The sequence below is a fragment of the Gadus morhua genome, chromosome 1, assembly GCF_902167405.1.
Source record: "Gadus morhua chromosome 1, gadMor3.0, whole genome shotgun sequence".
Lineage (NCBI taxonomy): Eukaryota > Metazoa > Chordata > Actinopteri > Gadiformes > Gadidae > Gadus > Gadus morhua.
Window position 1 is genome coordinate 28,308,569 of NC_044048.1, and position 21,467 is coordinate 28,330,035.

The following is a 21,467-nucleotide window of genomic DNA, read 5'->3' on the forward strand; positions in this document are numbered from 1 at the left end:
TTTACAATAGCGCCACCTTTGGGTGCAGTACCACAAATGTGGGTTTATGGGTGGTGGGGGTTATTGATTTCAAGAGTACTCGACTTACGGTATAGGCTGCAGTATGACTTTTACAGAATTTGAGGGGAAAAAACATTGTTACAGAAACAATAGAGGACCAAGCAGCTTCGCTGCTCGGACCCCTAAATATAAATGAGGTTAAACAGATCTACATGTATATCAGTATGTGTCCCACCTCCAATCCTGATCAGGCCAAAGTACCATTTAAACACAGCAGATCTCATCGAGTCCTCTTTCATGATACATGAGCTTCAAGTTTCCAGAATTGTGTGCATAGTTCCAATTTTTTGGGTGCATACAATCGAGAAAAACTGTATGGCTGAATAGTGTCATATGCTGTCCTGTTCCGTTTTGTGAAAGACAAGTCTTTAATCGTTGCACATTGGAATCTGAATAAATTAAGTATTTTGTAATTAGTTATTAGTCAGTTCATTATATTATTCAGTTAATCAGTTATGTGAAAATAGGCGATAGTTAACAGCATACTGTCTATGACATGGATTTCACCCATATTAGACTTAACGGTTGTTTCAAAATGGCTGACACAGTTCTTGCTGCACCTTTGCAGAACATGGAGGTTGCAGACAATATAATTCACCTATTTACTTGCTTCCGCCTTATGGAAAAAGTTATTGGTGCCGCAGAAAAAAACGATGCAGTGACCAAGTTGGCTGAGTAAACGGACATATTGCTAGCATGATATTGCCATCTGGTGGAAAGAGTAAAACAATACAAAAACATCCAAAAAGGAAATGATTACCGTCATAGTAAAATGTTGGGTCTTTAACTTCAAATATGTTTTTGGATAATATGCTATATGTTATACATTAAATGTTTTACATAAAACATATCGCTGTTTTTGGAGCATGTCACACAGATAGAACATTAATATGCATGTTTTATTACCTCATAATGGCTGAAATATTAACAAGTTATCCTCATGTCACAGCCAACAAGCTCTGGACATCCAAATCTTCAATCAAACATAATCAAACAAAATAGGACTTTTTCTGGCGCTTCAAGTCTAATCGTCGAGTTCCAACTCCTTGTGAATAAATCAAAGTGCCCAAGTGCTTATTGGGGTGGTATTACCATTAAGAGGCTGTATAGACAGAGGGCTGTCTCAATGCTCATGTTGGATGAGTGATGAAATGAGGCAGTAAATCAAGGTGTACAATTTCAGACCGTTGAGCTCTCAAATTAACCACTCAACTAAAATAGTAGGCTACTTAAACCAAAAAACGTGGCAAGACATCAAATTTCCATAGTAAACAATACACAGACATAATGCACTCACTTAACATAATCGTGAGACAATGATGGAAAATCACAGAACATTTTTATCTTTACCGGCCTGAAAATACCTGAGGTAACATTAGATTCTTAGAACGTAGGTCGCTTAGCTCTTTTGACATGAGGATGGTTACTAACAAATATGTTCTCCATTATTATTCATCTTCAGAACAGAAAAACAGAATAACAGAATAACAGAAGGACAGCACAAAGGCATCCCCTTTATGTAAAGATTTGGGATAATAATGCAGTGATGTGTGCTGGAGTGCCTTTCAAAACGTAGTCTGGCACCAAGTGCATCCGGTCCAAAAGCCCGGCCTACAGGAAGGGGGTCTGGTCCTCCTGGTTATGGGGGAAAGGAACGAGGCAGAACCGCTGGACCAGCCTGCGGTCCAGCAGCCCACCATTCATCATGTCCTCCTGATTGAACGGCAGCCACTGTAAAACGCTCCCTTCCATCTCCTCCAGTGTTCCAGGAGACCGTACGACCCCCGCCTTGACCCTCTCCTTCAACGGTTTGTTAGAGGAACACGTGACGTCCCAGCTTGACCGCGCCTTTCCGTTTGCGGCTCTTCTTCTCGCTCCTCTGACTTTGATGGGCGTTAAAGCGGGAACGATGTTTTTGAGGACCTTCATTTTCTCGAACGATATGGACTTCGTCCTCCACCTCCTGCTCCACCTCCTCCACCACTTCCACCTCCACCTTCTCCACCTCCCGCACCACCTCCACCACCTCCTCAACCTCAGGAGCAGTCCTTCCCGGGCTGATCGAAGCCCCGCTCACGTTTGTTGAACCCTCCGAGCTCTCGGAGAGAGACTCAAACACGACCCCCCGCGGAGTAGGGCGTGCCCTCTTGTACCTAGGGGGCGGCCTTCTGTGTCTGGGTTGGACCGCCGGCTGCTTCAGCATGTAGCTCTGCACCGACTCGGGCACCAGGAAGTCGCCGCGCTTTTTGCGGGGCAGCAGAGCCGTGAAGCTGTCCGGGAGACAGGTGCCCACGATGGGGACCACGGTGGCCGGCTTGAGCGCCGAGATGAAGTCCTCCAGCTCCTGGTAGGAGGAGTGGTCCGAGTAGGGCACCACGTGCACATTGGGATGGTAGGGCACCGCGGGCCTGCCGGTGGGCAGTATGGCCAGGGTAGGGTAAACCTGGTTCCACTTCTGCATGTTGGAGTAGCGGACCTCCGTCTGCTCCACCAACCGCAGGCGGCCGGCCCCCTCGTCAGTGGTGAACACGTCCGGGAGCCCCAGCAGGCGGAGGGTCTCCATGCGCTCAGCGCTGACCTCCACCCAGCTCTTGAACTCCAGGGCAAGGGAGACGATCAGAGACTCCTTCCCCAGGGAGTACAGACCTGCAGAGAGACAAGATGTAAGGCCAGGGCTGATAGAGGGCTGGTTGATATGAACTAAATATCACAGCAAAATGGCCTTTTCGATCTCTTTTGATGCCATGGTTTAGTTTTTCTCCATGTCATTATTAAATATAACTTGTTTTCCCTAGTATTAAAAACATGGCAGTGTACAGGTAGAAACCACTCTTCGTCTTCATAAAGTGATATCATTCAAATATTTATTTGCCAACATGTCATGCAAGCCTCAAAATCTCTGAGCTAGATTATCTCAAGATAGGGCCCGACCGATATTGATTTTTGAGTGCCGATGCCGATTATTTTCAGAGAAAAATTACGATTACGATTTAATCGGCCGATTAAAAACAAACAAAAAAAAGCATATGAAACGTTGTTTCACATGCTTTTTTCAATCGGCGTTTCATATGCTTTTTTCAATCGGCGTCTTTTTGGCAGATGTTGATTATTTTCAAAAAGGCTATAATCGGCCGATTAAATCGGCAGGCCGATGAATCGGTCGGGCCCTATCTCAAGATAATAAAATTTCAGCCGCTTCAAAACCACGATAACTAAATATTACAAATAATATGAATAAACTCACCAAACTAGGCAGTGTTTGTTTTGTTATTTGTCTGTGAGCTGAATATATTATACTCTCCTATGGAGTCGCCATTAGTCTCCCAACTAAAGGAAGTTTCATTTTCACCCAAATCCCTTTCCATCCTACTTCGACAGCACTTACCGATGACAACGTTGTGGTCGGGGTGGCTGCGGATGATCTCTTTGATCTTCTCTAGGGCTCTCTCTCTGGTTGGCAGGACCCGGGTGGGGTCACAGTTGGTGTTGTCAAGGTACAGGAGGTCTATGTGGATGTCGTTCCTGAGGCAAGGCTCACGTAGCATTGAGGGAGCGTACCTGAAGTCACCTTCAATAGTTCACCAAAGACATTGAGGAGTATGTGATTTCATGAAGTGACATTATGCCCATACAATCATCAAAACATTTTTGAGATCCGTTTTAAAACAACAACAACAACTACCCTTCCACTGTTAAATAGCGGCGCAAGTTGTGTGGCGTGTGAGCGTGTGCATGGGTTGAATTGCGTGCGTCTCACGGAGAGCCCTGCGCAATGTTCAGCTGTCAGAATTCCGGATAGCTCTCAGGCTGTGAGGAAATCAGCAGCCCGCGATCGCAGCTCCTTTGATGTGAACGCGCACAGAGCGCATAGTTCAGAGCCGGACAATGATGTCGTAGTAAAGCCCCTTAGGTCTACTCTGCATGTATTTACTGGCTAAACATCAACTGCACTGAAGTCATCATAACTTCATAAGTTCTCATTTTCAAATGATTATGAATACTATTATTGTTATTTGAAGCCGTGTGAGTCTTGACTGTGGGTGGTGTGGTCCTCTGTGTCTGCTAGTGTCTATACAGTAATATTTTTGTCGACATTATCAAACGGAAGAACTTTTATTATGAAGAGCACAGGTCAACGAAGCACGCTAGCCAATAAGAGGACCCGCCCACCGGCGGAAACCAGATATTGAGTGGTAAATTCGTTTTGCTCAGTAAGAACCAAAAAACGAATAAACGAACTGAAATTTTGATTTTCGTTATTTTGACAAAACGAAGAAACGAATAAACAAACTGAAATTTTGATTTTCGTTTTCTTGTCAAAACGAAAAAACGGCTTGTTTTCTGGTTTCTGCTCGCGTCAATTATTCCCAGAAAACAGAGTAATAAAACGTACCTTGCTCCCAGGAGAAGGATAACATCGTCGCCATTATTTATTTATTTTTGGTAATTGACTGTCACGCGAGAGACTGGGGTTCGATTCCCAGTCTATATATACAGGTATATATATACTTTTTTTCTTTTTTATTATTATTATTATTTTTTCTGGTATTAATGTATCCAATTACTTGGTGATGAATAAGTTGATGACATTTTATAAAAAACGTTAGTTTTTATGTGTCAAAAAGACCAAAACTGTTTTAAAACAGATCTCAAAAATGTTTTGATGATTGTATGGGCATGATGTCACTTCATAGGGAAGGCCTATGACGTTTTCTGTTTTCTATCTATGCTATATTATTCACTTTCTTTTTCAAAAGTTGTAGTTAATATATAAATCAATGTAACAATGTAAATGATCACAATGGAATTTATTTGATGAAACAGAAAACATTTGTTAATTAACAACCGCATTTATCTGTGTTTCAAAGTAAATTTTAAGCATCCATCATTCAACAGAATCAGTGCTTTGACAGCAGATAATTAACCATAGTTCAGGCGTTCTCACGGCGACGTAGGTCAGCAGGGGTCTTTGTGGCGACTAACTTATTCAGATGTCCTAGACGTACATTTTGCCTGAATTTCCGTATGTACGTCGCCGTGACACCGCCTCCGGTGGACGGAACTTCCATGCAGTCGCCGTGGCGTCGCTGCTGGTCTCTCGTCTGCAGTCCCAATCAATCCCATTCAAAATTTCACACGTTCTGACGGCGGCGTAGGGTTAGACTGCTCCTTCGCCTCTTCCAGGTTATCCTTAGGTTTGGCACTTATGGCGAGCGGATAGTGCCAAACCTAAGGATAAGAAGATAAGTTATATGCCAACCGCATTTAAACAGTGGCTGTGTCCCAATTCCTAGGACGCATCCTTCGAAGGCTGCATTCGAAGGATGCGTCGACGCCGATTGCGTCACAGCGACGCGGCAAGTGCTGTCCCAATTCCAAGGGTCCTTCAAATGCGGCCTACGAATGCAGCCTTCTTTTCCCGGATTTGAAGGATGCATCGGCTGTATCCTTCACGGCCCAACGTATCCCAAGATCCTTCACGGCCCAACGTATCCCTCCCAAGATTCATTGCGCACTCAATCAATGGAGTTGGCGGAGAATGGCGATTTAAGTTTTGCATTTAAATGTAAGTATTTGGTTTCTAGTCACTGGAGTATTTAACGATACAAATGTTAAAAAAAACCAGGGCCCTTAAAACTTTTTTCATTAAAGTAATAGGCAATATAAGTAAGGTAACGTTACAGTTACGCCCCGTGCCCACTACCTCCGTCCGTTGCGTGATCCCCATTGACTTTAATGGGGACGGACGCGCAATGCATTGTGGATCCGTCCGTTCCGTTGGAGCCTTCGGCGCCGTCAGAAAGTTGAAATATGTTCAACTTTTTCAGCAGCGACGGATCCGTCATCCAATCAGATTGCGTATGCAAATTTAAGCACTGTGACGCGACTCGGGCTCTGACGATACTGGAAAGCAGGAAAGCGGGTCATCTTGCATCGCAACAAGCAGGAAGTAGCGGGAAGAACCCGGCGAAGCGATTTGATTGGCTGACGGATGCCTCTGCAAAGACTACTCCCCCATCAGTCAGCCACGCCTTCCCACGTCCGTTGACTGAAGGAGGTAGTGGGCACGGGGCGTTAGTGACGCTGTAACGTTAAACAAGAACACCCGTTAAGCCCTATAGTTTCAAATTTAAGGTCAAAATGGTTATATTTACCGAAATTGTGGCGATTATATAGATAATTTGCTATTCTGTAACGTTAGATAAATGGACCAACGCGAACACAGGTTGTGGACCCTGGTTTTCAGACCGTAACGTTACAGACGTTGGGATTGAGTACACAGTTAACTTGGTTATTTTGCTATTTAAGCTGCTTTTGTTTGGTAGTGTAAAGCAAAACTAATTCTAACATTTGGTTTAGGGAGCCACTGCTCGATTTATTCTATTGAGGGGGGAGAATGATGAGCTGTTCACCGGGGTGAAATACTCAGCAAGTGTGGCTTGGGGGTAAAGAAACAATCGTTTATTTATATCGTAAGTTAGTTTATAAAAATTATTATAGGCCATTTATATATCTTCATTTGACCATCTTGTAAAGGTTAGTTAAATTAGCCCTCATTAAACAGCAGGACGGATACAACATCCCAAAAGATAGTTTACTACGATGTCCTATTTTGGGTTATTAAAGGAAGAAAGACAAAAAAAGTCACAGCTCGCATCAGTACTAGACAGCACTAGAAAAACACACAAAGAAAAAGGGTGTTTTGACTTCTACTGGTTGTCTTATTATTATGGGCTTCATATAGGATGAGGGCTAATTTAAATGTAACCTTTACAAGATGGTCAAATATATATATTATAAATGGCCTATTGTTAACATGGGCTATTAACATGATTGATAAATGTGTCTCTTGTTTTCTCTGATTAATAATGTCTCTGTGTTTAGGACAACTCTGGAGAAAATAGGCCTGCAGGGGAAGATGACTCCCCCGCAGGCAAAGAAAAACTTTTGCTGAAATTTGTTTTGATACGGCTCTTGTTGTTAACTGCCATGATTGATTTCCTCTGCCTTAGGATTGCAAGTATCCAGGGTCAGGAGAGGGGGTAGGTGGGAAACCCACTGCTGCCACTTGGCCCTGGTTTGTCCCCATGTATAAGGTATTGGGACAGAGGCATTCCACCAACCCCCCTGTCCTAATTGCCTCCATCCCTGAGAACACACCAGGGCCAAGTACAGCATCAGGAGGTTGAGGACAAGGATCAGGAGGAGGAAAGACAGCGAGGGCCAAGGTCCAGAAAGAGGGACAGAGAGGAAGACATGTTCCAGAGTCGCTCACTATCTTCCGAAAAGGACTCAAGATTCACCTGTTCAGAGTCCACCTCGACTGCATAGCCACCCTCCCCCTTCTGGCAACCATTGTACACTGTGTTGTATTGTATTGTATTATAGTACTTAACTGTGTAGCAACTGCAGTAGCTGCTATCATGGCTGTAACACGGGGAATGGGTTAGCCTAGCGATTGTGGTACTTGCACTTGGTTCTATGAACATCCTTTCTGTACCGACAGCGATATATTGATGCACTTCTTATGACAAATGTACTTATTGTAAGTCGCTTTGGATAAAAGCGTCTGCTAAATGCCCTAAATGAAAATGTAAAATGTAAATGTTCCAGTTAATAAAAGAGGACATGAGGCTACAAAGGGAGGCAGAGGAGAGAAGAGCCCATGAAAGCAGGGAAAGAATGGAGAGGTTTTTCTCAATTTTGGAGCGTTTGGTGGACAAATAACTTATGTTCTGTTATATTTAACACGTTGTTTATTATTTACATATTTATTGAAACTAACTTATTTAACTAACTTCTTTGATTAACTATTTATTAAAACCCTTACTAACTTTTTTGTATTGACTAATGTATTCGTATATAACTTATAAAACATATATACAACAATAAAACTATTTACAACAAACATTCATGTGACTATTTACAACAATTATTATAAAACTACTATATACAAAAACAATGATCAATAATAATTTTTGTTGGTTTCTTTTTTTCGCGCTGTCTGGTTTAACTTCTGTTTACTCACAGGTCAGTTCAGCTGTCAGGGTTGCTAGGTGACAGGAGCAGCGCGTAGTCACGCAAGTGAAAGGGCGGTAACGGTTTGTTACGTAAACCAGAAATGCTCCGTAGGCTAGACCGTCCCATTTCTTCGGCCTTCGGAGTGTCCTTCGCGGTCTACGAAGGCCGCATCCTTCGAAGGACGCGGTCTACGAAGGATGCGTCCTATGAATTGGGACACAGCCAGTGTTTAGGCGGGTGCGGCTCTCTAGCCAATCAGAGAGCTTTTTACATCCCATGGCTAATTTGCATTGTTTTACCAGTGCAAGGCCCAAAGTGTCACGGAAAGGCTAAATGGAGAGGCTAAAAGGAGAAGCTAAATGACTAAGCAAATTGAATAGCTAATAGGAAAAGCAGCGGGGAAATGGAAATGCAAATGTCAAGGAAATCGCCCTTTTAAATGTCTGATTAAAATCTGTATTCTTAATCCAATTTGTGAATCCAGTTATTTATTTCTCTTTTTAAACTGCATTTTCAAATATATTTTTAAATTGCATCATTTATTTATGAATTCATTAATTAATTTTTAAATAATGTACTTATTGACTGTTTTAAGTTGTTTTTGTAAATCCCATTTGAATTTGAGCTACTTATTGATGGATTAATATTTCATTTGTAAATAATTTTTATTATTCCTCTTTTTATTGCCCATTAAAATATCAAATAATGAAGTATTTTGTATTTCTTTATAACTATTTCCGTGACACTTGTGGTCCTCCATAGTTTAGAGTAAAGGCACACAAAGATTTTGTGTGACGGCTGGCTTAACCGCGGATGAACGAATGGCGGCTCACTTGACCGCAGTCACCAAAAAGAACAGGAAACGTAATGGTTGACTAATCAAAAATGTTACAAACAGCAGTTACATTTAGTGTTCAGGAGCTGACCTGTGTAGAGTATCGAGCCAAAGTAACCCTGGAAAAGAAACATGACGGACCCCGGGCAATGGTTGGCGTCTATAAGTGTGACCGTCAGTCTTTCCTTGCCGATATCATCCAACGGCAGCATGTACGGCTCCTCCAACTCCAGAGGACGGATCCATTCCTGTTTCACCTACATTATACAGTATACCGGTAAGTACATCATGTTAATACATAATACCTTTGTTAAGTCGCAAATTGAACATGACCTTCGTATTACATCAAATCATAACAATCTAAACAGTACAATCAGGTGATAAACAGTTGTACCTGTAGTTTTAGTTTCAAGAGCGCAGCAGATACTGGGGAGCAGTAGATCGGTCGGTAACTCCATGTAGAAGTCAAACCAACTGTGTGGTCGCTGTGCATGTGAGATAGAAAAAACAGGCGAGCGTGTGGACACTTGCGAACCTGCCAGAAGTCTACAGCCAGCGGGGTATGTGGGATTACATGTCTATTCACTGACATTTTACCGAGGCTCGAAAACGTAGTAACATCCGAGCTCGTCTACGAAGAGCCTAGGCCAGGCATGTCCAAAGTCCGGCCCGCCGGCCAATCTTGGCACGGGGTTATATTTTATATGGCCCACGGCTCCCTTACGAAAATGTATTATTTATGGCCCGCCAGCCGAGTAGGGTCTGTCTGCGTCCTGCAACTAAAGGCGGCTGCATGCTTCGTTGTTGCGCAAAATTTACTCAAAGCAATTCATGCTCCCTTTTAGGTTGCGCGTGTTGCGCGTGTTGCCAAGCAATTTACCGCCAGAACAGTAGGTGGAGTAATATGTGGAGTAAAGTTTTTCGTTGAAGACGACCTCGAGAATGACGTCTTTGTCTGTGGGAGTCGTTGGTTTGTTTATGTGCCAAAGTTTGATGATCTCCTTTCGCGATTCATCCGATATCTTCCCGACTCTCACCAAAACCGGCCCTTGTCAGGGAGCAGCTGGCAGATTATGTTTTGTCAGATGCTGGCGTGTTTCCCCACCAGTACAATGTGCTACGATTGGGTATGCGCACTGACCAATAAATATATATACATTGGTCACTTGGAAGCATGACTTTTGATTCATTAGTTATCGTTACACAAGTTAGCCTACCTAATTTGGTTTACGTCAAACTCATTAATTCATATCCATATAAAATGTTTATACAACAGCTACTGCCTTGACAGATGAATGAATTATTTAAGTGTAGGCCTATAGCCAAATGCTTTAAGCTATAGCGCATAATGTCCACATAAATTATATGGTAGGCAGCATTATTAGAGAAAAGGGGTTTATTTATCAAATACAGAAAATAGTCCCACCATACACGCACACATTTTTCATTCACTACACACTCACGCTTTCAAATTTCATTCACTCAAAGAGGCTACTGAACTTATGTTTCACACAGAACATGAACACTTATGTTTCACATAGAACGTGAACACAAAACATTGCGTAATTAATTCAAATAGGCTAACACTAAAACAAATAAGGCCAGTAGGCCTAATAGAACGAATATCGGGTGACAAGATCATTAAAATGGCTCACAATCCCGCATCAGCTGTTTGATGTCGCGCATCAAAATAGCACTTTGCCCCTGTGGAAGGGTTCGCATAAAGGGTTCGCATAATTATGTGCCAGATCGTGTGGTAGGTGGCGGTATGAAAACAGGAAATGTGATACTCCAGACAGGAAGTAGTAACCAGACGAGCAGACCAATCACAGCCTTGCAGGCTGCGCGGCTCGCGTAAAAGCTTACGTAAAAAATGACGCAAGTCTAGAAAAATCGCCCGACGCACGCAAGACGTGAGAAGTCGCGCAAGGGGTGCGCAAGGGCGCGCAAGGGCCTCTTGCGCTTGCGCTTACGCTTACGTAACTGAGCATAAATCGGCCTTAAGACGGAGGCGTAAGTGAAGTAGGAGGCGTAACTTGTACTAGGAGGCGTAACTTGTACTTTTCTAAATCGCGGTCCACGCGAGATCTTTCTCTTTTCGCGGTAAAAAAAAGCCTTGTAAATCACGGTTCACACGAGATTTTCCTTGAAGTCGGATCTTCAGATATTCATGTCGATAAGTAAAAAGAAGTGGATTAACAATAATGATTTTTTTTGTTTTTACAAGCTTAATGAACTCTAGAACTAGGGCAGACTACTTGTGGTTGTGATACTGTTAAATATCCTTTACGAAATGTTCGAACGCTTAGGCCTACTGTTTTAACGTTGGGATCAGGCCGCATGAAATGATGTGAAGGGGTGGTTTCAACCCTGGACCATATGTTTGACACCCCTGCTTTATGTTATAAGGTCATGTTCATGAGGACCTTATGCTAGGACAGTCACATTCATAGGACAGTCACATTCATATGCCCTCATAAAGACAAGATGATAGTGAGTGCAGGGGTTTTCTGATTGGTTGCACAATACACAGAGATCTTGCACAAAGGATAAATCCTGGGGAATGGACAGAGAAAACTGGGTACCATTTTGAGGTAAGTAATATTCATTTGTATCAAGCTTTACAGCCTGCATTTATTTGCAATAGCAAACTTCAATCAGCACCATTGAAATCAAGGCTGATGGTGGCATTATTTTGTTAGAGGTTTCCTCTGCAAACCAGTGGGAATGACTGGAGTCTTTATGATAATGGTAAGTCGTAGTTAAATGTTTTCATGTCTTGCTGTCATTCGTGTGTTCACCCATTCATGTTTTCCTTGTTTGTTGTTTTTGGTGCAGTTGACCTTGTACGTTGCACTTGATGCTCCATTCGACTACACCATAGTAAGGAAGGATCATTTATATTTAGTGTGATGGAATTTATAATAACTATATATTTAAAGATGTCATAAGTCTACCTATTTTATGTTTAGGTGGATATGCCAGCCCTTAGGAGGTGGTGGTGTATCATGCTGATGGAGAACTTCCAACTGGACAAGTACTTATTTAACATAAGGGCATTTACAGATTCTCACATGATTCAACCTTTATTAGCAGGATTCATGCTTCAAGTCATTGCATTTCTGATTATTTTTTAGCATTTTCCACTCTTATCTCCCTCCACTACCTCATTTAGCCATGGCAAGCTTTTGCACACTGGACCAAATAATCCAGGGATCTCCTAAAATGTCCTCGGCAGACTGTGACACATCTGAGGAAGCGCAATTTAGAGGAGATGGAGGTAATACGTTTGCCTTTCATAGAATGCCTGGTCATAAACACAGATGATGGTTGCGTTTACATTTGATAGATGAAAAAGTAGACATCGTGACAACAAGATTATTGGCTTTTATTAGTAACACCTGTGCTTACCTTGCTACTTCCTGGAAAACTGGCTGCTGCAACATGGGTCCATTAACCAGAAATAAATACCGGTAACATAATTAAAATAGTATGAACACACTATACTGACTTTTGCATGTAGAATCACTTTGCATGTAGAATCACTGCATGTTGAATCACCATCAACAGTAAGACCTAGCCAGGCAGCGCCGCCTAGTGGCTCCGCACAATTATCATTTCGTTCCACCACATACGAAGTGAAAGCGGATGGTCATATCAGGCTAAGTAAGACCCCAGCACAGCACACTGCCCCCCCCCCCCCCCCCTACCCTGTCATTACCAGTAAGATCCCCCCCCATCATATGAAGAGCTGCCACAAAAGCTCTGCCCATCCTCAGTAAGCCCCCCGCCTTTCATTCTTCGTAAATTAGTCCCATTTCCAACCTACTCCCTTCTGTATCGAAACCACCATGTTGTATTCCCTTGAGTATGCGCCGAAGTAGTACAATTCACAATAAACATGAACATATCTGTTGTAACTCTGCCTTTGTATTCTATCAGGCCATGAGTGTGGAAGAGCCAGACCTCAAGGTCAGTTTTCTTTGTTATCATCAAATAAGCTTTCTAGTGCAAAAGATTCAGAAAATGCAAGCAAGTTTGTGTTGTCTGTTTCAGGCTTTGAGAAGGGAGGAAGAGAACCAGTGAAAACAACGGTAACATAATTGACTATACATGTGTTTCTTGTTTATAAACATTGTGCCTGGGCATGCAAATCCGGGGCAGAAAGTCATCTACCATTATAGAATGACTATCAGAAAGCCCAGTTTAAATGTATTGTTTATTAGTTGTGGTTAGCCTACTAATCCCCCGTCTATAGCCAGGAAGGCTTGCAGACACACCCTCAACATATTCCCAAACATACCCTTTGCATATTTGAGCCTTTGTCTATCTAATTATTTGACTTTAAGATGAAAGCTACCTTCTAAGGTGCTAGCTATGCTTACATTACTTTACGACCTGCCACATTTGAGATGCACACGTTGGGAGATGCACACTAAACAGTCACAAAATACTCTATACTGTACAGGCTAGTAGATGTTGCTTGCTTCTTTCTGCCCCGAGTATGCACAGTGCAACAGTGATGACGTACCTGAGAAATCCATGTATCTATCAGTAATATTTATTGTAATTCATTGTTTACTACCTCATGCAGGACCTTGAAAACATGCAGCAAGCGATCAATGACAATATGTATTCAATACAATTATTTGAATTATTAATCTGCTGTCTTTTTGTTAAAGGTATAAAGTAGGCTAAACTTCGGCCCCGTCCACACGAAGCCGATTTCATGGCGAAACCGCAAAAGGTCTTGTACGGTTCGGCCTTCCGTCCACACGAAGCTGGTGAATCCGCTGACCGAAACCGTATACTTCTGAAACCACCCACGGAGGTGGTTTCAAATCTACCCGGTTTCGTTTTGGATTCGTGTGGACGCCTGAAACCGACTGAAACCGTAAACCATGACGTCATCGCCCCACCCCTCGAGCCTCTAGCCAATGACTGTTAAGCCCGCGGTGTCAAAGAACTCACAACAAAAAAGATGATGGCGGACTACAGGCTTATAATCGTTCTGCAGCAGATCATGTCCCTTGTTGGGTTGCTAATGCCGCTTTTCCACCGCACATGTAGCTCGACTCGACACGACTCGAAACGACTCGACACGGTAGCAGCGCGGGTCCTTTCCACCGGAAATAGTACCTCCGGGACGTGGGCGGGGTCGGCTGCGCGAAAGGGCCGTGACGTATTTTTGTACGCGACGCAAACAACACCTACGTAACCCACACATGGACAGAACCCACATAACAACAATGGAGAACATCAATGCGATGGTATTCGTGTTCGTATTATTAGCTGGCATGTTGAAGAAGTGGAATATGTTGGCTGCGGCGCTGCTATGGCTGTTACCAGCATGGTTGCCATGTCGCTCTCGTGACTTCGTCACACTCTCTGGCCAATCAGTGGCCGGCCGTCTGCCGACGTCACCTTTTAGCATCGGCTCAGCCGCTTGGAACCTAGAGCGAGGCGGTACTAGAAAAAGCAGCCACTTCAGGTACCAGATACCATGTTTTCGCGGTGGAAACGCAAAAAAGGCGAGCTGAGTCGAGTCGAGTCGAGTCGTGTCGAGCTGGTACCATGCAGTGGAAAAGCGGCATAAGCCATTATTTATTGAGACTGTTGACTGACTGTTTGTTTGTGTTGTTTTAGTGGTTTCGGGGGGCAGCCTTTATGCCATGCTCGCCTCTTCTTCTTATTACATTTTCTTCTGGATTCTGTAGCAGAAGCAGCGCCCCTTATGGGCCTGGCATGTGTACTACAGAATTTCTACAGATCTACCCGGTTTCGCTTGACTCCGTCTTTACGGAAATACTCCGAAACCGGATAGATCGAAACCGGAACGGTTTTGCCCGTTTCGGCTTCGTGTGGACGGGGCCTTAAGCAGGTTCCCCACGTTAAACTGCTATATGCATAACATGCAGAGCCAGATTAAATAAATGGACTACACTAGGCAGACTGTATTTTTTGGGCCCCCCTCCATCGATAACCTAACCTAACCCTAACACTTACCAAAGTTACTAATAAAAGTTAATTCACATTTTACATAGCGTAGTCTTTGGTTACAAGTTGGTTATTTGTACGCCAAAATAAGTCATGTGTTGTATATTAAACAGTCTATCAGACTATTTTTTGATGTTTATTATTTATACGTTATTACACGGCTCTATTAAATGCTATTAAATTATCCTTATCTTATCCATTGCCAGTGTCATTGTTAAGGCAGTAGTCCCAGTAAATCACCAATAGGTGTCACTGTCAGCATTGCTATGTAAACAGAGCAAAAAATATAAATGTAGTAAGCTATTGCATTTTGCAGAAAATCTTAATTAAAAGTGTTGATTAAATTGAATAGTTAAATAAGTAGTCAAATATACAAAGACTAATAAAATATGCAGTCAGAGAAAGTGTGCTGTAGTGGTAAAGATGGTTATTTTCATGGACAAGCATCACCTATCTTCAATTTTCCAACACTCTCATTTAGCATGCTCCACTCAGGGATAATCTTCAGCCTTCCAGCACCACAGGCCTCCATTGCAGTAGAAACACATCTTGACAGCATCATCACGATCTTGTGGAGAAATAATAAAATGTATAAGCTGAAAGACAGCTGTTTGAGATTTGAATATACCGGTACTTGGTTTGTTCCTCATATTTCATTTCATTATAGTAGAAAGTACAGCCCTATATTATGCATTTAATTTATATGCATTCACTTTACTTATTAAGATTTAGATTTTTAAATGGAAAACTTACATTTACAGATGCTTTCTCCTGTGTTTTGATGAGGCAAAGTCCTCTATAATGTCTTCAAAATCCAGGGAGGTTGTAAATCTATTCTCAATTGCCAACAGGGCAACCATTGAGATGAACTGGCAAAACTCTGCTGTAAAGTCCTCCTCAAGATCCTGAGGGTATATTTTCTTTAGTTTTTCTGTGGCTGCACGGATTTGTTCAATGTCCGTTGATTTTGTTTTAGTGAGGAAACCAAATTTCTCCTCCACATTTTTGTATGCGTCTTTGCGTTTCAATTCTTGTGACAAGCAGTCACAGATGACATAATGTGTGTCAATCAGGAATGCTTCACGGCCTGAGCACTGCACCTCTGGACCTGCAGACTCACCGAACATAACTTTCTTCACTCGTCTTCTTTGGCTATAGCGAATTATCAAAGCGAGCTGATCAACATGTGTGACATCAGGTGTTGAGTCCACAATGATGGAGAAATACTTGCCATCTTTAACTTCTTTTACAATGGCACGCAGAACCTTCTCAGCCATCAGCTGAATAAACTCATCACAAACTGTAGAGGACAGGTAACTGGTATTTCCCCTTGTTTCCGTATCTGGCTAGAAGTTCTGACAGTAGTGGATCAAAGCGACTAATAAACTCCAAGCATCCCAAAAAGTTCCCATTGTGGGGTGATCCTACTAACTCATCGTCCCCACGGAAGGGCAGTACTCGCGAAGAAAGAAACTGAATAGTTGCCAGTGCACTATACGTTTCAAAATGTTGAGCCAGTATGCCCTCTCAGACTCCTGTTGTACTATGTTTGAATCTATGCGTGCATTTTTATTTCTAAGTGATGATAGACTTAGCACAGCAGTGCGATGATCCATACAATTTTCATGTTCATGCAAGCGATTAGCACAGTTTTTCCAGTCATTAAATCCAGTGACAAATTGATTGTCTCTTATACTGAACAACTTGCAGCAGTAACAGAATACATTACCAGTAGACGGTGAGTACACTAACCATTTTCTTGACAGGGTTTCTCCATTTAGCTTTTTTCTAAAGAAATGTTCCTTAGTTAAGCTTCGGTTAATGTCTCCATACTTCCTCTTTGATGCAGAGAAATCTCCAATATTTTGACAGGGATGGTTTCGTGCAAAGTACTCACGCATCCTGTCGTCAATTTGGTCCCACTTTGCAGGATCAGATGGATAGCTTGTCAATACCCTTACCGGTGTTTCAGTTCAAGTGGTGACCGCGGGTCTAGAGACTGCGGTCAAGCCAGCCGACTCATCAAGATCGTCGGTCAAGTCAGCCGACTCAGTCTTTTGTCGTACCTGTGTATACTAGCCATTACGGTAATAGCATCTCAGAACTAGTTTCAAATAAAAGCATTTGACGGGTACATACAAAAAGACAGTCAATAAAAGCAAATACTATCAAAGGAAGTGTACGGCCGTTGTGGTATTTACTTTCAAAATAAAAGCCCACCAGACATTCCAATATGAGACATATTACATATGATTTTGGATACGATTTAAAAGAAAATGCCCTGTTATTCCAGGCTCATTTCATTGCAGGGCGTTAGTTCAAGACCCCACAGGGTCACCCAAGAAGTTTCAGGACATTCTGATGCGTAGTTTCAAAATAAAAGCCAACCAAAGTTTCCAATATGAGACATATTACATATGATTTTTGATTCAATTTAAAAGAAAATGCCCTGTTATTTCAGGCTCATTTCACTTCAGGGTTATAGTTCACGACCCCATAGGGTCACCCAAGAAGTTTCAGAACATTCTGATGTGGAGTTTCAAAATAAAAGCCCACCAAACATTCCAATATGAGACATATTATATATGATTTTGGATTCAATTTAAAAGAAAATGCCCTGTTATTTCAGGCTCATTTCACTTCAGGGTTATAGTTCAAGACCCCATAGGACCACCCAAGAAGTTTCAGAACATTCTGATGTGGAGTTTCAAAATGAAAGCCAACCAAAGTTTCCAATATGAGACATATTACATATGATTTTGGATTCAATTTAAAAGAAAATGCCCTGTTATTTCAGGCTCATTTCACTTCAGGGTTATAGCCCAAGACCCCATGGGGTCACACAAGAAGTTCCAGAACATTCTGACGTGGAGTTTCAAAATAAAAGCCAACCAAAGTTTCCAATATGAGACATATTACATATGATTTTGGATTCAATTTAAAAGAAAATGCCCTGTTATTTCAGGCTCATTTCACTTCAGGGTTATAGCCCAAGACCCCATGGGGTCACACAAGAAGTTCCAGAACATTCTGACGTGGAGTTTCAAAATAAAAGCCAACCAAAGTTTCCAATATGAGACATATTACATATGATTTTGGATTCAATTTAAAAGAAAATGCCCTGTTATTTCAGGCTCATTTCACTTCAGGGTTATATTTCCAGACCCCATGGGGTCACACAAGAAGTTCCAGAACATTCTGATGTGGAGTTTCAAAATAAAAGCCAACCAAAGTTTCCAATATGAGACATATTACAAATGATTTTGGATTCAATTTAAAAGAAAATGCCCTGTTATTTCAGGCTCATTTCACTTCAGGGTTATAGTTCACGACCCCATAGGGTCACCCAAGAAGTTTCAGAACATTCTGAATTGGAGTTTCAAAATAAAAGCCAACCAAAGTTTCCAATATGAGACATATTACATATGATTTTGGATTCAATTTAAAAGAAAATGCCCTGTTATTTCAGGCTCATTTCACTTGAGGGTTATAGTTGAAGACCCCATGGGGTCACACAAGAAGTTTCAGAACATTCTGATGTGGAGTTTCAAAATAAAAGCCAACCAAAGTTTCCAATATGAAACATATTACATATGATTTTGGATTCAATTTAAAAGAAAATGCCCTGTTATTTCAGGCTCATTTCACTTGAGGGTCATAGTTGAAGACCCCATGGGGTCACACAAGAAGTTTCAGAACATTCTGATGTGGAGTTTCAGAATAAAAGCCAACCAAAGTTTCCAATATGAGACATATTACAAATGATTTTGGATTCAATTTAAAAGAAAATACCCTGTTATTTCAGGCTCATTTCACTTCAGGGTTATAGTTCACGACCCCGTAGGGTCACCCAAGAAGTTTCAGAACATTCTGATGTGGAGTTTCAAAATGAAAGCCAACCAAAGTTTCCAATATGAGACATATTACATATGATTTTGGATTCAATTTAAAAGAAAATGCCCTGTTATTTCAGACTCCATAGAGTTAGGAAACTTTGGTTGGCTTTTATTTTGAAACTCCACATCAGAATGTTCTGAAACTTCTTGCGTGACCCCATGGGGTCTTGAACTATAACCCTGAAGTGAAATGAGCCTGAAATAACAGGGCATTTTCTTTTAAATTGAATCCAAAATCATATGTAATATGTCTCATATTGGAAAACTTGGTTGGCTTTTATTTTGAAACTCCACATCAGAATGTTCTGAAACCTTTTCCGTGACCCCATGGGGTCGTGATCTATAACCCTGAAGTGATATGAGCCTGAAATAACTGGGCATTTTCTTTTAAATTGAATCCAAAATCATATGTAATATGTCTCATATTTGAAACTTTGGTTGGCTCTTATTTTGAAACTCCACATCAGAATGTTCTGAAACTTCTTGCGTGACCCCATGGGGTCTTGAACTATGACCCTAAAGTGAAATGAGCCTGAAATAACAGGGCATTTTCTTTTAAATTGAATCCAAAATCATATGTAATATGTCTCATATTGGAAACCTTGGTTGGCTTTTATTTTGAAACTCCACATCAGAATGTTCTGAAACCTTTTGCGTGACCCCATGGGGTCGTGAACTATAACCCTGAAGTGAAATGAGCCTGAAATAACAGGGCATTTTTTTAAATTGAATCCAAAATCATATGTAATATGTCTCATGTTGGAGATTTTGGTTGGCTCTTATTTTGAAACTCCACATCAGAATGTTCTGAAACTTCTTGCGTGACCCCATGGGGTCTTGAACTATAACCCTGAAGTGAAATGAGCCTGAAATAACAGGGCATTTTCTTTTAAATTGAATCCAAAATCATATGTAATATGTCTCATATTGGAAAACTTGGTTGGCTTTTATTTTGAAACTCCACATCAGAATGTTCTGAAACCTTTTCCGTGACCCCATGGGGTCGTGATCTATAACCCTGAAGTGATATGAGCCTGAAATAACTGGGCATTTTCTTTTAAATTGAATCCAAAATCATATGTAATATGTCTCATATTTGAAACTTTGGTTGGCTCTTATTTTGAAACTCCACATCAGAATGTTCTGAAACTTCTTGCGTGACCCCATGGGGTCTTGAACTATGACCCTAAAGTGAAATGAGCCTGAAATAACAGGGCATTTTCTTTTAAATTGAATCCAAAATCATATGTAATATGTCTCATATTGGAAACCTTGGTTGGCTTTTATTTTGAAACTCCACATCAGAATGTTCTGAAACCTTTTGCGTGACCCCATGGGGTCGTGAACTATAACCCTGAAGTGAAATGAGCCTGAAATAACAGGGCATTTTTTTAAATTGAATCCAAAATCATATGTAATATGTCTCATGTTGGAGATTTTGGTTGGCTTTTACTTTGAAACTCCACATCAGAATGTTCTGAAACTTCTTGCGTGACCCCATGGGGTCTTGAACTATAACCCTGAAGTGAAATGAGCCTGAAATAACAGGGCATTTTCTTTTAAATTGAATCCAAAATCATATGTAATATGTCTCATATTTGAAACCTTGGTTGGCTTTTATTTTGAAACTCCACGTCAGAATGTTCTGAAACCTTTTGCGTGACCCCATGGGGTCGTGAACTATAACCCTGAATTGAAATGAGCCTGAAATAACAGGGCATTTTTTTTTAAATTGAATCCAAAATCATATGTAATATGTCTCATGTTGGAGATTTTGGTTTGCTTTTACTTTGAAACTCCACATCATAATGTTCTGAAACTTCTTGTGTGACCCCATGGGGTCTTGAACTATAACCTTGAAGTAAAATGAGCCTGAAATAACAGGGCACTTCCTTTTAAATTGTATCCAAAATCATATGTAATATGTCTCATATTGGAAACTTTGGTTGGCTTTTATTTTGAAACTCCACGTCAGAATGTTCTGAAACTTCTTGCGTGACCCCATGGGGTCTTGAACTATGACCCTGAAGTGAAATGAGCCTGTAATAACTGGGTATTTTCTTTTAAATTGAATCCAAAATCATATGTAATATGTCTCATATTTGGTGGGCTTTTATTTTGAAACTACGCATCAGAATGTCCTGAAACTTCTTGGGTGACCCTGTGGGGTCTTGAACTATCGCCCTGCAGTGAAATGAGCCTGGAATAACAGGGCATTTTCTTTTAAATCGTATTCAAAATCATATGTAATCTGTCTCATATTGGAATGTTTGGTGGGCTTTTATTTTGAAAGTAAATACCACAACGGCCGTACACTTCCTTTGATAGTATTTGCTTGTATTGACTGTCTTTTTGTATGTACCCGACGAATGCTTTTATTTGAAACTAGTTCTGAGACGCTATTACCGTAATGGCTAGTATATACAGGTACGGCAAAAAACTGAGTCGGCTGACTTGACCCCCGATCTTGATGAGTCGGCTGGCTTGACCGCAGTGAAGAAGAAGGGGTTCGGTGTTGAGGGTGAAAGTTAGGCCGGTTTATAGCAGAGTTTCCGTTTTCGGTTATTACCGGTCAATGACCGGAAAAAAATTAGGGGGACCGACAATTCTAAATGTCCTAGCAGGTCAGAATGACCAGTGGCGACTGGTCATTAGGG

At 41.4% G+C, this 21,467-nt stretch overlaps 1 protein-coding gene and 1 long non-coding RNA gene across 4 annotated transcripts; one reads left to right on the forward strand and one right to left on the reverse strand.

Annotated features, from left to right (window-relative positions):
* Window positions 1-940: 940 nt before the first annotated feature.
* Window positions 941-9,700, reverse strand: dclre1b (DNA cross-link repair 1B). Its single transcript, XM_030367836.1, has 4 exons — window positions 9,312-9,700; window positions 9,009-9,174; window positions 3,446-3,628; window positions 941-2,706 (listed from the first exon to the last, which is right to left on the reverse strand). Exons 1-4 carry the CDS (start codon window positions 9,507-9,509, stop codon window positions 1,874-1,876), a joined length of 1,380 nt encoding a protein of 459 aa, XP_030223696.1. The 5' UTR covers window positions 9,510-9,700; the 3' UTR covers window positions 941-1,873.
* A 1,179-nt stretch (window positions 9,701-10,879) lies between these two features.
* Window positions 10,880-13,625, forward strand: LOC115543253 (uncharacterized). Of its 3 annotated transcripts, XR_003976694.1 has the most exons (4): window positions 10,880-11,800; window positions 11,890-11,954; window positions 12,093-12,889; window positions 12,974-13,625. It is a non-coding gene; the product is annotated as an uncharacterized LOC115543253 (long non-coding RNA). The 3 variants fall into 3 exon arrangements; XR_003976691.1 differs by having other exon boundaries at window positions 10,880-11,954; XR_003976690.1 differs by having other exon boundaries at window positions 11,890-12,889.
* Window positions 13,626-21,467: the final 7,842 nt, after the last annotated feature.

Bases quoted from the DNA above. Each gene is read 5' to 3' on its own strand.
- dclre1b (XM_030367836.1), bottom strand. From the start codon at position 9,509: ATGTCAGTGAATAGACATGTAATCCCACATACCCCGCTGGCTGTAGAC. The intron at 3,629-9,008 runs GTCAGCTCCTGA...GAACTATTGAAG, and splicing joins TGGCTCGATACTCTACACAG to GTGACTTCAGGTACGCTCCC. The intron at 2,707-3,445 runs GTAAGTGCTGTC...GTCTCTCTGCAG, and splicing joins CGACCACAACGTTGTCATCG to GTCTGTACTCCCTGGGGAAG.